The sequence below is a fragment of the Carlito syrichta genome, unplaced genomic scaffold (assembly GCF_000164805.1).
Source record: "Carlito syrichta isolate Samal-C Ts95f unplaced genomic scaffold, Tarsius_syrichta-2.0.1 Scaffold314855, whole genome shotgun sequence".
NCBI lineage: Eukaryota > Metazoa > Chordata > Mammalia > Primates > Tarsiidae > Carlito > Carlito syrichta.
The window spans coordinates 91417-108354 of record NW_007258951.1 but is presented as its reverse complement, the minus strand read 5'-3'; the positions used below and the strand labels follow the sequence as shown (position 1 = coordinate 108354).

Sequence of the window (16938 nt, the reverse complement as noted above, 5' to 3'; positions counted from 1 at the left end):
CTGAATATATAACTTGCTGTAAGTCTTGCTTAAATTCAAACTAAGGTGTCTAAAGCCCATGCTTTAGATAATGATGATAGAGATCAATCATGATAAGAAAAACACTTATTGAGAGCTTTTTATGCTCCAGCACCATTCTAAGCTCAATCTAAAACCCTGGGAACAGATCGGGTTATCTTCAATTTACACAGGAAACCATGGTTCAGAGTCACTTCCAGAGCCTCCATTCTTTTTTTTTTTTGAGTTGGAGTCTCACTCCGTTGCCCAGGTTGGAGTGAAGTGGCATGCTCATGGCTACCCTGGGTTGCGGCGACCCTTCCACCTCAGCCTTCCAAGTAGCCAGAACTACAGGCGCATGCTAATATGTCCAGCTAGTTTTTGATTTAATGTAAAGATGAGGTCTTGCCAAGTTGCCCAGGCTGGTCTTGATCCTGTGGGCTCAGGCAATCCTCTCACCTCAGCCTCCCAAAGTGCTGGGATTATAAGCTTGAGACACCATGCCCAGCCCAGAGTCTCCATTCTTAATGACTTCCTCCTACATTTACATCCAACGTCAGGCATACAACTACCTATTTGACAGCTGCATGAACCATCTAAATGCCATCTCAGTAATAGGCCCCACATCATTTCCTGCCAACCAATTGCTAACCCCTCCACTCCCACCATGCTCTTCAACAAATAGTTCTACTTCATTATTTAAGCCAAATCCTAAGAGTCATAGTGGATCCCTCTTTCCCTGATGTAACAGAGTTTAACTCCATTTTACCACTGACATCTTTTTTTTTGAGTTGGAGTCTCACTCTGTCGCCCAGACTGGAGTGCAGTGGCTGCTCCAGGCCACCACAGACTCGACCTGTTGGGCTCCGGCGATCCTTTCCACCTCAGCCTTCCAAGTAGCTGGAACTACAGGCGAGCGCTACCACACCCAGCTAATTTTTTTATTTATTGTAGAGATGCGGTCTCGCCAAGTTGCCCAGGCAGGTCTCGAACCCACGGGCTCAGGCAATCCACTCACCTCAGCCTCCCAAGGCGCGGGATTACGGGCTGAGCCACGGAGCCCAGCTACCACTGACATCTTTTAAGCCTAATCCCTCCCTCATCTCCTTTGGCCTGGAATTTGAATAAACTGATAAGAAAGCACATTTCAATCTCTCTCAAAGACAAATGAATCTTGAAACTTACCCCTCAGTCAGCTGGCATGAATGTACACTCACAAGAGTAGTCTAGCACACTTTAGATGTGTTATGGGCATTGTCGGCACTACATATATTAACTGCCACTTAAAATCTGTAAGTTAATATATGCAGAAAAGCAATGAATGGTGGTTTAACAAGAATGTATATCTAAGTCTCAGACAGCTCTATCTATAAGCATAAATTTAAATTGTTATAAGAAGACATTACTTAATTGGCAGATTTCATTCTTTGGTGTACATATATTTAGTACATACATTTAGTAGTACATAAAATAATTGGTAGTTCCTTATATTTGGTGAATATAAAGTGCTATCAATTGTAATATGATCTAGTATCATATTGGATTCACTGAAAACCTGAACAGTTATCTGAGTCATAGCACAAATAAGCAATTATAACCAAATTTATTTCATGCCTTTGAAGAAGTACTGATATGAACTTTTATCTGGTCTTCCTGGGCTCTGAGAGTGCCAGCTCAATGGGTCAGAAAGCCCGGCCCTAACAGTGTCAGCCCAATGGGATGGCAAGACAAGCCACAAGAGTGTTGGCTCTAATGGGCTGGCAAGCCAAGCCCCAGGAGACTGCTGATTTGGTGGGCTAGCAAGTCAGGCCCCAGAAGCGTCTCAGCTTCGGAGTCTTGTCTTCTGTGGGCAGCTCCCCAAGGGGGTTGAAAATCTGGGGGCCAAAACCAGTTGCTTATACAGCCCTAAGACAGAGCTGATGGGCTAGCACAAGCTGTGAGTTGATTGGCTGGCACTAGCTGTGCTGATTGGTCAGTACTGAGAACCAACTGGCTGGAGTTAGGGGCCTATAGTGAGCTGATTGGTTTGTTTTCCAATCCCCCACAGTGAGTGTTTTCTTGCCCTAGCTTGTAACCAAGGTGAGTGTAACAGTCCCAGTGTTTCACTCCGAGAGGCCTGCAGGAAGTCTGCTACTTTGTTACCGGGGAACCTACCCTGTCTGGCTGCCTAGCTTTTCTCTAGCTATCTCCTCTCTTAGTACTATTTCCTTTTCTTCCCAATTCACAATACACTGAGTAGTTTAAAAAAAAAAAAAAAAAGGAAGAAGAAGAAGCTTAGTTATTTCTGAATTATTTATCTTGAAACAATATAATGATCCTTTCTGCATTAAAGTATTAAAGAGAAAAAAAAACAATGCCTACAGGTAAGTTGATATATAACAGATCTACATTACTTTGAATTGTTTACAAGTGTTACAGATCCACAAACTACCAATGGAGTGTTTATCAAATATATTACCAAAGGTTTATAATTGACTTAAAAATTGTAATTGGCACTACTATTTACCTAACATATGACTTCTCATCAGCATCAAAATGCAAGTTTCTAGCTTTGTCAAAATAAAAATATACAGAAATATGAAAAGAACATTTAAATTGATGACTGCCTTTTTAAAAATATTTGGATCTCATGAAACACTACCTAAATTTAAATATTTTCCATGTAAACCCAAAGCACGGATAGCAAAGATACATAAAACACTGAAGACCAAGAATAGATTAATTTAAACTGCATTTAGTAAAGTATGTTGGATTTGGGATAAAAAAGGAAGGACTCACAGATTACACATTATTAGATAAAATGAATTGCCAAGAATCAGGAATTTTTTTGTCAGAATGAGAGAGTCATATTTTCTCCACCACTGCCTCTCCCCTAACTATCTGAATGATCCAGAAACCTGGGCATCATACTGAATTCCTTCTTCTCCATCGCCTCAATCAGTACATCTTCTCTTGGGTCAATCTCCTAAATGTCTACCTGTTTCTCTCAATCCCCACCTACGCTAGCCTGATCTTTGGCCTCCATAAAATTACACTTGGATTATTTATTTACTGCATCAGTCTCTTTAGCAGACACTCAGCTTCTACCTTTGTCTTCTTCCAATCCATTCTCCAGAGCAGCCCGTCTATTTTACTCAAGCAAAAAACTGTTCATGACACTCCCAATATCAACCTTCAGTGGCTATAAAGAACCAATTCCTGGCACTATATAATGTCCTCTTTGCAACCCTCACTTACTTGTCTAGTATCCTCACACTGCAGTCTTACTGGAGGGATGGTTTATTTGCTAAATGGCAGGCAATCTCTTGCCTCCAGCTTTTATACAGGCTCTCATCTTTGCCCTGGATGGTCCTCCTACCCACCTGGCTACGATATAAATAGATTTATGTGACTTTGAATTGTTTGCTTTTAAAATTCACATTTTAAGCAAGTAACCTCCTTACAGAAAGCCCTTCTTGCCTCCAGGTCCTCCTAATCCCTGCTAAGCTAGGTGACCCTTCTGTATGTTCCCAGAGGACCCAATTACAGAACTTATCACATGATGCCGTATTTGCCTTATTATTATTATTATTATTATTATTATTATTATTATTATTATTATTTGGAGAAAGGGTCTCACTCTGTCACCCAAGCTGGAGTGCAGTGGCACAATCATGGCCCAGTGCAGCCTCAATCTCCTGGGCTCAAGTGATCCTCCTGCCTTAGACTCCAATCATCTCTTGGAAGGCAGAGGCTAATTTTCTAGCAAAGAAACTGCACTCTCAAAGAGACTCACTGAACTAAAAAAAAAAAGACTGTATCGACTGATTAAAGCAAGAGTCATCCACAACTCAAAGACAAACTAAATGATCTCAGATCCTGTTTAGGACTGAGACAGCCAGTATGGACCTGAGGAGATACTTGCATAAAGGCAACCCACACCACAGCTGAGTAATCCATATACAGCATATTTTCAAAAGGATGAGATTCTCAATGGAACCCAGAAAAAGACTAAGGCTATTTGACTTTTGTTCTAGTATATGAAAAATGTAGCTGAACATATCTGTCAGGTTATATATAGTACGATATTAGTAAGATAAAGTGTTTTTAGTTCATTGTATAGGCTCGTAAATGATCTTAACACAAAAAGCTCATTTAAGAACATATAACACAATCAACTATTATATACTATTTATATTCAAAAATCTTCAATTATTTAATTGGTAAAGATAAAATGTAGTCATAACATAAAATTGGTATTTTTCTAACTTGACCCAGAAATCATCCATGTTATGGTATCAACAATAAAGACAGAATCATGCCATCTATTCAAGTTCTACACTTCACAGTGAGGTCTTCAGAAGGTAAGAACTTTCCAAAGTCACTTATACAAAATGTATAAATATATATTTTATACTTTTTTTGAACAAGTAATAAGGACAACACATGAAATACTTTTCCTCCAAAAAGTATTGATATTATCAGTTTCTCGCCTATCTTTCCAGGAGTATTCTATCCATATACAAGCAAATACATATGTTTATTTTCACTTTTATGCAAATGGCAGCAAATGTTCTACACCATGTAGACTCATACACATGTCAGAGACCTGTAACCCTATTTCACAGGAATAGTCTTCAAAAGACGCATATGGACATCCTTTCATGACCCTCTCTCTTCTACTATTTATAGCAGGGGCAGAACAGCACAGTGCTTAAGACTGCAAGCCTTGGAATCCAAATCCTACTTGCTGACTATTAGTGCAACCTTGGGCAAGTTACTAAACCACTCTAAATCTCAATTTCTTCTGCTCTAAAACAAGACTATAGTATACCAATCCCCCAGAGGTGGGACAACAATTTAGTTAAAGAGTCCATGCAAACCACTTAGCAACACACCCACCACCTTCTTGAGTGCTGCACAAACCACGATTGAAGTACAAGTCAGATCCAAAACCCCAAGGTTCCTGTCCTTGTTCCTAAACCTTTCTTTTTTCTTCCAAATGTACTGTACAAAACTTTACAAAAGACTGTCAGCCTAAAAAACAAACAGAAAGCCTACAAAGATGATGGGATTATTTGGGATGTGAAGGAGAGATTTGCAAATTCAGGACATGCAGTGCATGGGGACCACAGGCATATCCAAACAGACTACTGAGGCAAGGGGAAGCTTTTAAAGGCAAAAGGGGAAAATGCAGGCAATTTGTTGTGAAACAAAGAGAACACTGGTTACAGGAGCTTATTGCAGGAGATGACGCCAGTTCATTAGTGGAGACAGTATATCAGACAAGTGTTCTTGTGCATCCAGCTAGCTGTCCTTGTGACTCATATTGCAAGCTGCAGTTTGAAAAGTCCTTAGCAAAACTCTTACAGGCATATGTGCTTAAGAGTCCTTTGGAGAGTTTTTGTAATAGTTCTTATCACAGACATGTGCACATTAAGGACCTCCCTTCTTAAACTCCTGGCTGTATTTACTTTTTTTGCTAAGGTTGATAAGTGACTCTATTTTATTTCATTTTATTTTTTTATTTTTTTTATTTTTTTTGAGTTGGAGTCTCACTCTGTTGCCCAGACTGGAGTGCAGTGGCTGCTCCCAGCCACCGCAGCCTCGACCTGCTGGGCTCCGGCGATCCTTCCACCTCAGCCTTCCAAGTAGCCGGAATTACAGGCATGCGCTACCACGCCCGGCTCTTTTTTTTTTTTTTTTTTTTTTTTATTTATTGTAGAGATGAAGTCTCACTGCCCAGGCGGGTCTCGAACCCGCGGGCTCGGTCAATCCACTCACCTCAGCCTCCCAGAGGTGCAGGACTACAGGCTGAGCCACCGAGCCCGGCTTATTTTATTTTTTATTTTTTGAGTTGGAGTCTCACTCTGTTGCCCAGACTGGAGTGCAGTGGCCGCTTCCAGCCACCACAGCCTCGACCTGCTGGGCTCCAGCGATCCTTCCGCCTCAGCCTTCCAAGTAGCTAGAACTAGAGGAGCGCGCTACCACGCCCGGCTAATTTTTGATTCATGTAGAGATGAGGCCTCGCCAAGTTGCCCAGGCAGGTCTCGAACCCGCGGGCTCAGGCAATCCACTCACCTCAGCCTCCCAAAGCGTGGGATTACAGGCTGAGCCACTGAGCCCGGCTAGTGACTCTATTTTAATTATGACAACTTTCACAAGGAGAAAGAACTAGAAACTTTAAATAATTGTAAATTATATCACTTCAATTTAACAAACAGAAATTTTATGTAGTTATAATCAACATTTACAAACAACTTTTATTTTGCCTTTTTATTGATATTATTATATATGTCTGGGTCTAATACCAACAGAAATAATTCTTGTTAATGAATATTATTCTATCATATGGATACAACATTCTCCAAGTTTCCAGAACAAACATCGTTCCAACAAGTATCTCAGGGAAAATGTTTTCCTTTCATAATACATAACATCAGCCTGTTCTGCAAAAGGCCAATTGATATTTGCAATGTCTACATATTTTATGACTAGAAACATGCTCTTTAAGACCCATAAATATTAGGCCCTAAAATATGTATTGATTTTTGCTCAACTCAACTGATAGTGGTCCCTCTGAATAGTTTTAATATCCATCTCTCCATTTAGAAAGACTGAACACCATATGCATTTGGTTTCAAATTTGCATTTCTTGTGCTGGCTACCAGTAATATTCTTTTATCATTTGTCTTGAAGAATCTAGATTCCAAATGCTTAAAGTTTAATTAACTTTATATATGTTAAATATGTTTTTCTCAATATTCCTACTTCATGACCCTGTCTCTTCTTCTACCAACTTTAAATCTTGGGCAACACTATATATACTGAGCAAAGGAAATACATGCGAATTTTCCATGCTCGTGGATCGGAAGAACTGATATTGCTGAAATGACCATACTACCCAAAGCAATCGACAGATTCAATGTGATCCCTATCAAAATACCAATATCAATTTTCACAGAAATAGAAAAAAAAAAAAAACCCTACAATTCATATGAAACCAAAAAAGAGCCTGATTAGCTAAAGCAGTCCTGAACCAAAAAGAATAAAGCTGAAGGTGTACCACTACCTGACTTTAAAATAGATTACAAAGTTACAGTGACCAAAATAGCATGGCATTTGGTATTTAAAAAAAGACACACATACCAATGTAGATGTCTTATGTGTTTCCCCTATGCTTTCTTCTAGTGGCTTTATAGTTTTAGATCTTGTGTTTAAGTCTTTAATCCATTTTAATTTATTTTTTTGTTTGTTTGTTTTTTGAGTCAGGGTCTCACTCTGTCACCCAGGCTACAGTGCAGTGGCACAATCAAAGTTCACCACAGCTTCAACCTCCTAGACTCAGATGATCTTTACACTTCAACCTCCTGAGTAGCTGGGACTACAGGCACGTACCACCATGTATAGCTTTTTTTTTTTTTTTTTGTAAACACAAGCTCTTGCTATGTTGCCTAGGCTAGTTTGAAATTCTTGGGATCAAACAATTCTCTCGCCTTAGCCTCCCAAAGTGCTAGGATTACAGGCATGAGCCACCATGGCTGGCCTGAGTCGATTTTTGTACATGGTGAGACACAGAGATCCAGTTTCATTCTTCTGCATATGGATATCCATGTATTTATCCAAGGAAATAAAAATGGTGTATCAAAGGGATGTCTGCACCTCCATATTTATTGCAGAACTATTCGCAACAGCAAATATATGGAATCAACCCAAGTATCCATCAAAGGACAAATTAAACGAAATGTGGCATATAAATACTATAGAATATTATTCAGCCATAAAAAAATTAAATCATGTTATATGCAACCACATGGATGCAACTGGAGGTCATTATGTAAAATGAAACAAACCAGCCACAAATATCACATGTTCTCACACGTGGAAGCTAAAAAAATTGCAGAGTAGAACAACTGATACTAGAGAATGGGAGCATGTGTCAGAGGATAAAGAAAGGTTCGTTAATGGATACAAACATACAGTCAGACAGATGGAGTAAGTTCTAATGTTCAATAGCAGAGTAGGTGACTATAGTTAACAACAATGTATTGTATATTTCAAAATAGCTATAAGTGAGAACTTGAAATGTTCCCAACACATTTAAATCACAGACAGACACACAGGGTGATACCCACAGTTCCATGGCTTGATCATTACATATTCTATGCATATAACAAAATATCACATATACCCCAAAATACATAAGTATGTCCAAATATTATGCATTAATTTTACAAATTAAAGACTTTTTGTTCTATAAAAGACCATATGAAGAGGATGAAAAGCTACAGACTGAGAGAAAATATTTGCTAGCCACATATCTGAGAAAGTATCTAAAATATATAAAAGACACCCAAAACACAATAGTAAAAAAACCAAACAATCTAATCAGAACATAGACAAAAAACACAAACAGAAATTTCACTGAAAAGGATTTATAGACAGTAAATAAGCACATGAAAAGATGTTCAACATCATTAGTCAATAAGGGAAATCCAATATCATAACACTGCATGCCTACTAGAATTGCCAAAATAAAAAAAAAAATAGCAATAATATCAAATGCTGACAAGGATGTGGAGGAATGTAAAATGGTACAGTTACTCTGGAAAGCTAAAACTATAATTTACAAAACTAAACATACAATGACAATACAACTCAGTAACTGCACTCCTGGGCATTTATCCCTAGGATAACGAAAATTTATGTTCACACAAAAACCTGTACAAGAATGTTCATAGCAGTTTTATTTGCAGTAGCCAAAAAAAAATGGAAACAACCCAAATCCCTATCAGCTGATTAATGGATACATAAAGCGTGTCATATAAATACCATGGAATACTCAGCAACTCAAAGGAACAAACTAAGTGATATACATAAAAATCTAGATGAATATCCAGAAAATCATGCTGAGTCCACATATACCACATTTTTGGAATGTCAAAACTTAAAAAATGAATATCAAATTAGCAGATGTTAGAAGTCATGGGCAGGTGGCCAGAGCAGGGCGGAATGAATAAGGTTATAAAAAGACAACAGCAGGAAAAGATCCTGTTGGTGATAAAACTATTAGGTATCTTGAGTGTGGTGGAGGATACAGGAACCAACACGTGTAATAAAGTGTATAGAACTGAATACACACTCACAGAAATGAATACTAGTAAAATTGAGGAAATCTGAATAGAATGGTGCACTGTATCAATATTCATATCCTAGTTGTAACATTGTACTATCGTTTTACAAGATGTTTTCCTTGAGGGAAACTTGGATAAATGGTACCTGGGATCTCTGTGTACTATTTCTTACAACTGCATGTGAATCTGCAATTATCTCAGTAAAAACTTCAATTAAAAATAAAAGAATACTTAATACAGATGCACATTCTCCTGGAAGAAACCCTATGAGAATAGTGAAGCCAGTCTTAAGAACACAGTAGCAGAAGTATAACCACTACAGAGCAATCTAAAAGTAGAAAGTCAGTCGGGTGCAGTGGCCCGACTTTGGGAGGCTAAGGTGAGACGATTGACTGAGCCTGTGGGTTCGAGACTAGCCCTGGCAACTTGGTGAGACCTCATCTCTACAACAAATAAAATTTTTTAAAAATTAGCTGGACATGGTGGCGCGTGCCTGCAGGTCTAGCTACTTGGAAGGCCGAGGTGGAAGGATTGCCTGAGTCCAGCAGGTCAAGGCTGTAGTAGCCGGGAATGTGTCACTGCCCTCCAGCCTGGGTGACAGAGTAAGACTCCAACTCAAAAAATAAAAATAAAATAAAAGTAGAAAGTCTATGAAAGTCCCCCTTCATGTTCATGTTTCTGAGAGGTTTTAATACTGATCACAGAAAGACATTAACCCAAGACAAGGTTACAAGGTTCCAAGATCTCAGGTATATAAAAGGATACATCTAATGGACTAAGAGATTAATTTGTGCTAAAACTATATCCTAAATGATGTTATTTCTAAAAGGATACTCTAAAGTTGTGATTCGAAAAAAAATTCTCCTAGATTTAATGCATCTGCAAGAAGCAGAAATTCATGTTTTATCATTCATTCATACATTTGATAAATGTTCAAGCAACACCTGCTCTGAACAGGCCTGGACTGGGGAAAGGTTACTCCAGCACTATACACCACCCCACCACCTGGTCTTCAGCCTGCTCTCAATCATCTTTCCAAGGAGGAGAGAAGATCAGATAAAACAGAAAATGACAGCAAACTTTACTGAAACCAAGAGACAGCTTCTGATTCAATATAATTAAGTCTAATGCTTTTTGGATTTATCTACAGAAGGTCTAGTATTGTGATAGCGGTATGACAAATTAAAAATTTTAGTTTTATATTCATAGTAGTTATCATCACAGTAACTAAGCATTTCAAAAAACTATAAAAAATGTAAATAATGAACAATGAGTTATATACCTTTCCTAAACCACCCCAGAAACAAAAATGTTGCCAGGTGTGGCGGCTCACACCTATAATCCTAGCACTTTGGAAGGCAGAGGTAAGAAGATTACCTTAGCCCACGGGTTTGAGACTAGCTCGGGCAACATGGCAAGACCTTATCTACAATAAATTTAAAAAGTACCCAGGCTCAGTGGCTCAGCCTGTAATCTCACACTTTGGGAGGCCAAAGTGAATGAATTGCCTGGGCCCATGGGTTCAAGATCTGCCTGGGCAACTTGGTGAGACCTCATTTCTACAATAAATCAAAAATTAGCCGGGCGTGGTAGCGCATGCCTGTAGTTCCAGCTACTTGGAAGGCTGAATGGAAGGATCGCCCAGGCCCAGCAGGTCGAGTCTGCGGTGGTCGGGGGCAGCCACTGCACTCCAGTCTGGGCAACAGAGTGAGACTCCAACTCAAAAAATAAAAAAGTAGCTGGGTGAGGCAACACACACCTATAGTTCCAGCTACTTGGAAGGCTGAAGTGGAAGAAATGCCTGAGTTCAGCAGGTCAAGGTTGCAGTGGCCATGAGCTTGCCACTGCACTCCAGCCTGGGCAACAGAGTGAGATTCCAACTCTAAAAAAAGCAAAAAAAAAAGTTGGTCTTAAAACAAACTCGATGAGGGCATAAAGAGACTGGCTGTCTCTCTCTGAATCATTTTTTAGTATATGCCCCCCTTCAATGACACATAATCCATGACATTCCCCAACAAACTCAAAGTACTTTATACTTTGTAAAGCAGCCATAATGGATGTCTGCAAAATTCCCGTTTTTTGTTTGTTTGTTTGTTTGTTTGTTTGTTTGTTTGTTTGAGATGGAGTCTCATTCTGTCACCCAGACTGGAGTGCAGTGGCTGCTCCCGGCCACTGCAGCCTCGACCTGCTGGGCTCCGACGATCCTTCACCTCATCCTTCCAAGTAGCTGGAACTACAGGCGCGCGCTACCACGCCCAGCTAATTTTTTGATTTATTGTAGAGATGAGGTCTCGCCAAGTTGCCCAGGCGGGTCTCGAACCCTCGGGCTCAGGCAATCCACTCACCTCAGCCTCCCAAAGCGCAGGATTACAGGCTGAGCCACCGAGCCCGGCTCCAAAATTCCCTTTTAAGAATCTGATCCGGCAGGGTTCTGTGGCTCAGTTTGTAATCCCAGCACTTTGGAAGGTAGAGGCAAGTGGATTGTCTGAGCCTGTGGGTTCAAGACCAGCCTGGGAAACTTGGCGAGACCTCATCTCTACAATGAAAATCAAAAAATTAACCAGGAGTGGTAGCGTGCACCTGTAGTTCCAGCTACTTGGAAGGCTGAGGTGAAAGGAATGCCAGAGCCTAGCAAGTTGATGCTGGGGTGGCCGTGAGTATGCCACTGCATTCCAGCCTATGCAACAGAGTGAGACTCTAACTCAGGAAAAAAAAAAAGTCTGTTCCATTATTCCTCTCAAGTCAAATGAATTGTTTCCAAAAGGAAAGATCCAATTCTCAATAAAGGAACTTGTAATAGAAGCTCAGATGACATCTTTATACTCTCATGGAGGGTAAAGCAGAGTAAGTAAACCATATAAATTAAACTGAGTTAGGATTATACACCTATTGTGTACACTTTACCCTCCAACTGCTAACATGATTCTTTGATGTCTGTCACCAAATATTAAATCAAGATTTGCGATTCTTACATACATAAATTGGACTATTTTCTATCTACTTACTTTCTAAGACTATTTACTCTTAGCTATAAAATTACAATCAACTGTCTTAATACAAAAAAATAAGTACAGTATGTTCTCTCAAAATAACATCTTCCTAGAGCCAAGTACAAATTGAACTTACCACTTTTTTAAAATCATCTTCTGCTTCGTCAAGTTTTCCTTGTTTGAGTAATAAGTGACCTCTTTGTAATCTTGCCTATAAAAAAAGGGGGATATCCTGAGTATTATAAATTTCTAAATTTCTGTAAACACAAAGAATAAAACTAAATAAGCTAACTGGAGTATTTAATGCTTATTTTTCCAACGCCTATTTGACTTTGCATTGAGAATAATTTCTGGAACCAATGAATGCATATAATTTTTGTTAAAGCATGCTTCCTTAAAAATACTTTTTGTAGCCTTGCATAGTAGCTCATGCCTGTAATCCCAGCACTTGAGGAGCCGAGGCAGGAGGATTGCTTCAGCCCAGGAGTTCGAGATCACCATAGGCAATATAGTGAAACCTCGTCAATACAAAAAATTTAAAAATTAACCAGACATGGTGGCACATGCCTCTGTAGTCACAGCTACTCGGGATGCTGAGGTGGAAGAAAAACTTGGGCCTAGGAGGCCAAGGCTGCCATGAGTCATGATCACTGTGATCGTGCCGCTACACTCCAGCCTGAGCAACAGAGTAAGACCTCACACTCAAAAAAAAAAACAAAAAACCTTTTGCTCTACCCCCAAAAATTAAAAACATATGTCTACACAAAAAGTTATGAACCTATGTTCATAGCAATAGCCCAAAAGTGAAAACAACCCAAATTCCCATCAACTAATAAATCAATAATCAAATATCTATTGATACAATGAAATATTATTTGGTCATAAAAAGGATTATGTCATTACATGTTGGTATGTACTACAACATGAATGAACCTTGAAAACATTATGCTCAGTAAAAAAAAAAGTCAGACATAAAAAGTCAATTATTATATTATTTTATTTATAGGAAATATCCCAAACAGGCCAATTCATGACAACTGGTTGCCTAGGCTAAGGTAGAAATTGGGAGTGAGTGCTAATAGGTACAGGGCTTCTTTTGGGAATGACAAAAATGTCCTGGAACTAGGCAATGGTGACAACTGCACAACCTTGCAAAGATACTAAAAACCACTGAATACTTTAAGAGGGTAAATATGATGGCATATGAATCAATTTTTAAAACTATTTTTGCCATTTTAATAACTTTTTGTCCTATAAGAGAAGTTATATAATTTGGAACTTTATCAATGCCTCTTTCCTTTTAACATGCATCAGTTTCACCCCCTTTATCTCTGACACTCTTCTTCTAATTTATGTAATCTCATTTCTTCCAAGAATATCAACTATGTGATGACCAACAATTACCAGAAAACAGAAACCACATTGATAATCCACTTAAACTTATATGTATTACTTTTTAGTACATAAAATTTTCCTAATCCTCTGTTAGATGCATCAATACACATAAAAAGCAAGATTAAAGCCACTTCAACTAGCTAACAACTAACATAACACTACGAAAAGAAATCATTTAACCTTTGTAAAAGATAGTGCTTGCTTAGCTGTGTAAAGTAAATTCAAAAAATATTTGAAATTTGGGAATTCCATATTAAAATAATAGTAATATTTCAAATCAAACATTCACCCCACATCTAATCAATCATCTCAAATCCTTTTTTGACTACAGCAGGAAATAAATGATAAATGGTTACAAAAATAATTTCAAAGCCATCTAACTGGTCAACAGTTCTGTCAGTTCTATCTCCCAAATCCCCACTTCTGTCCTACCTCTTGAGTCCCCTGTGCATACCTCTGTCACAGCTCTTACAGTAACCTGCCAGTTGTCAGGATATTCCATTAGACTACAAGTTTCTCCACCCCTGAAACTTGTTTGCTGGTTCCAGGAGATGACCCTGCTAATTCAGCACTTCCCCCCTCACAAGCTGTTGCACAACTGAGCCCTCCCCCTTTTTTTTTTTTTGAGTTGGAGTCTCATTCTGTCACTCAGACTGGAGTGCAGTGGCCACTCCCGGCCCCCGCAGCCTTGACCTGCTGGGCTCCGGTGATCCTTCTGCCTCAGCCTTCCAAGTAGCTGGAACTACAGGCACGCGCTACTACGCCCGGCTAATTTTTTGATTTATTGTAGAGATGAGGTCTCGCCAAGTTGCCCAGGTGGGTCTCGAACCTGCGGACTCCCAAAGCACAGATTACAGGCTGAGCTACCGAGCCCAACTGAGCCCTCCCTCTTTATGCTTTCTGCTACAGCCTTAAATGAAACTGTTGTCAGTCACTTGACAGCCTCTTAATTCAGTCTCTTAATCAACTCATGTCTCAGCCTCATCTCTTGCCCTACGTACAATCCACCTTCCACACAGATTTGTCTTTCTAAACCACAAAGCTAACACCACTGCCAGGCTTCTGAAAAAAAGCACCTAACATATCCACTGTTCTTCCATGCAGACCTTTGATTCTAGAGACTTTTAATTTCTCTTGTTTTCCAGTCCACTATATCCCAGTAGTTTTGATATCCTCTAGCATGCCAGTCCTCACTTTATGAAACTAATTACTTCTCCCAAGTTCTCCCTTAAAGAAAGTTTAGATACACTTACTGCAGTGAAATCCATCTTCAACTCAATCACTTTAGTTAAGTCAGGAAGTGCTGCTTTTGATTTGCCCATAGCTAAAAAGACAGTAGCTCTCCGATAGTAAGCAATATAGTTATCAGGGTCACCATCTGAAAATTAAAATAATATTAGCTCTTAGCAATTTACTCAAAAAAAAAAAAAAAGAACAAATCACCTGAACTGTGTTCAAGTTTTTTACAATTCTATGAAGGAAGGCATTAAGAAAAGAATTTCTTCATCAAAACAGAATCACGTTGCCAGGCAAGATCACTACAAATAAATCTAAAATAGGGGTCAGCATACTATAACCCCTGAGTCAAATTCAACCCAGACTTTAGTTAAAAATGCTTTTTACATTTTTTAAAAGTTGCCTGCTCTGACAGGAAAACTATAAAAATTTTTAAAAACTAAAAGGAAAAAAGTTGCCAAGAAAAATGTAAGACTGTATGGCTACAAAGCCTAAAACGTTTATCCAACCCTTTGAAAATAGTTTATAAACCCCCGGTCTAGAATATAGACTATATTCAACCATAACTTTTAAATATGCAATACAGTCTTTGTCTCTGCTGAGATTTTCTTACGTGAAATACTAATTGAGAATGTGAACTATGTACTCATTTACTGGGTTTTAGAAATTTAGGCTTTCGACTAAATAGATATATTGAATGAGCAATCTCTGCTCCCTCACAAACTCCAACTAAACTAGCAGTGAAGAAATAAAGATAGAACATAAGGACAAAGGAGAAGAACGAAAAGTAGAGTGAGACTAGAGACAGAAACAAGAGAAGTTAACACATGAAAGGAAAGCAGATGAAAGACTTAGGTTTTTGAGCCAATTCCACTCTGCTTGGCACCTACAAATAGAAAAAGGAGTGAATTCAATTAGAAGCAAATCTTGTGCTGCAGAACAATCCCTTTAGAAAGCAATTTGGAAATCCACGCATATCAAGAATTTTAAGACTGATCTTGATGACATCCAGTCATCCAACTTAAAAAAGAAAATATTTTTATACTCAGATGTTTATCATTACAAGATTAAAACTCCCTAAAAGTTCTACCCCTGAAGGTCTTATAATTTAGAAAACATTACCTCAGGGGACTCTTTATAGCAGGACAGTACATAATCATTTAAAATTATGGTTTTCAACAGTTGTTAATAATATTGAAAACTACCTGAGACACTACCAAAGGAAAGTGGGGCAGAAGAGATTAGGTTATAAAATCAAATATAAAAGAAGACATACAAATAGCCAATAAAAACACATGAAAAGATGCAAAAGACACTCACTATCACTAACCATTAAGGAAATGCAAACGAAAACCACAGATACCACTTTACAACCATAGGATGGCTAGAAGAAAAATAGAAAACAACAAGTGTTGACAACGATGTGTTGAAACTTGAGTCTTTGTGCCCCGTTAGCGGGAATGTAAAATGGTACAATCGTGAAAAACAGTATGATGACTTCTCAAAAAATTAACCACAGAATTATCATATGATCCAGCAATTCCACTCCTACATATATATTCAAAAAAATTGAAATCAACACTCAAACATATATTTGAACACCCATGTTTTAGCAGTATTATTCACAATAGCCCAACGGTAGAAACAACTCAAATGTCTATCAGTAGATGAATGAACAAACAAAATGTGGCATATACTGTACATATAATAGAATATTATTCAGTCTTATAGAGAAATGAAATTTTAACGCATGCTACAACATGGATGAACCTTGAAAACATTATGCTAAGTAAAATAAGCCAAGACACAAAGGGAAAAATGTTTTATGATTCCACTCTATGAGTCAAACTCATAGAGACAGAAGCAAAACAGTGGTTGGGTAAGTATTGTTTACGGTACACAGACTTTCAGTTTGGGATGAAGAAAAAGTTCTGGGGATGGGTTGTGGTGATGATTGTACAATAACGTGAACAAACAATGCCAAGTGATTTTTTTAAATGACTAAAATGGTAAATTCTATTAACATATATTTTACCACAATCAAAAGAATGAGGCAGTCAGAAAAAAAGTACTTTCTGAAAGACGAATTGGGCATTATAATAAAAACTCTGTTTTCTTAAATCTAAAAATAAAACTATATGATCTCAGCCGGGCTTGGTGGCTCAGCCTGTAATCCCAGCACTTTGGGAGGCTGAGGTGAGTGGATT

The 16938-nt window shown here is 38.5% G+C and overlaps 1 protein-coding gene across 1 annotated transcript in view; it reads right to left on the bottom strand.

Annotated features, from left to right (window-relative positions):
- Positions 1 to 16938, bottom strand: part of DNAJC3 (DnaJ heat shock protein family (Hsp40) member C3) — a gene marked incomplete at its 5' end in the record, with an annotated part of 88168 nt that overhangs the window by 30030 nt on the left and 41200 nt on the right. Inside the window, 2 exons of the mRNA XM_008072114.1 lie at positions 12237 to 12311; positions 14749 to 14873. Of these exons, the coding sequence (XP_008070305.1) occupies positions 12237 to 12311; positions 14749 to 14873 (200 nt within the window). The remainder of the gene's footprint in view (positions 1 to 12236; positions 12312 to 14748; positions 14874 to 16938) is intronic.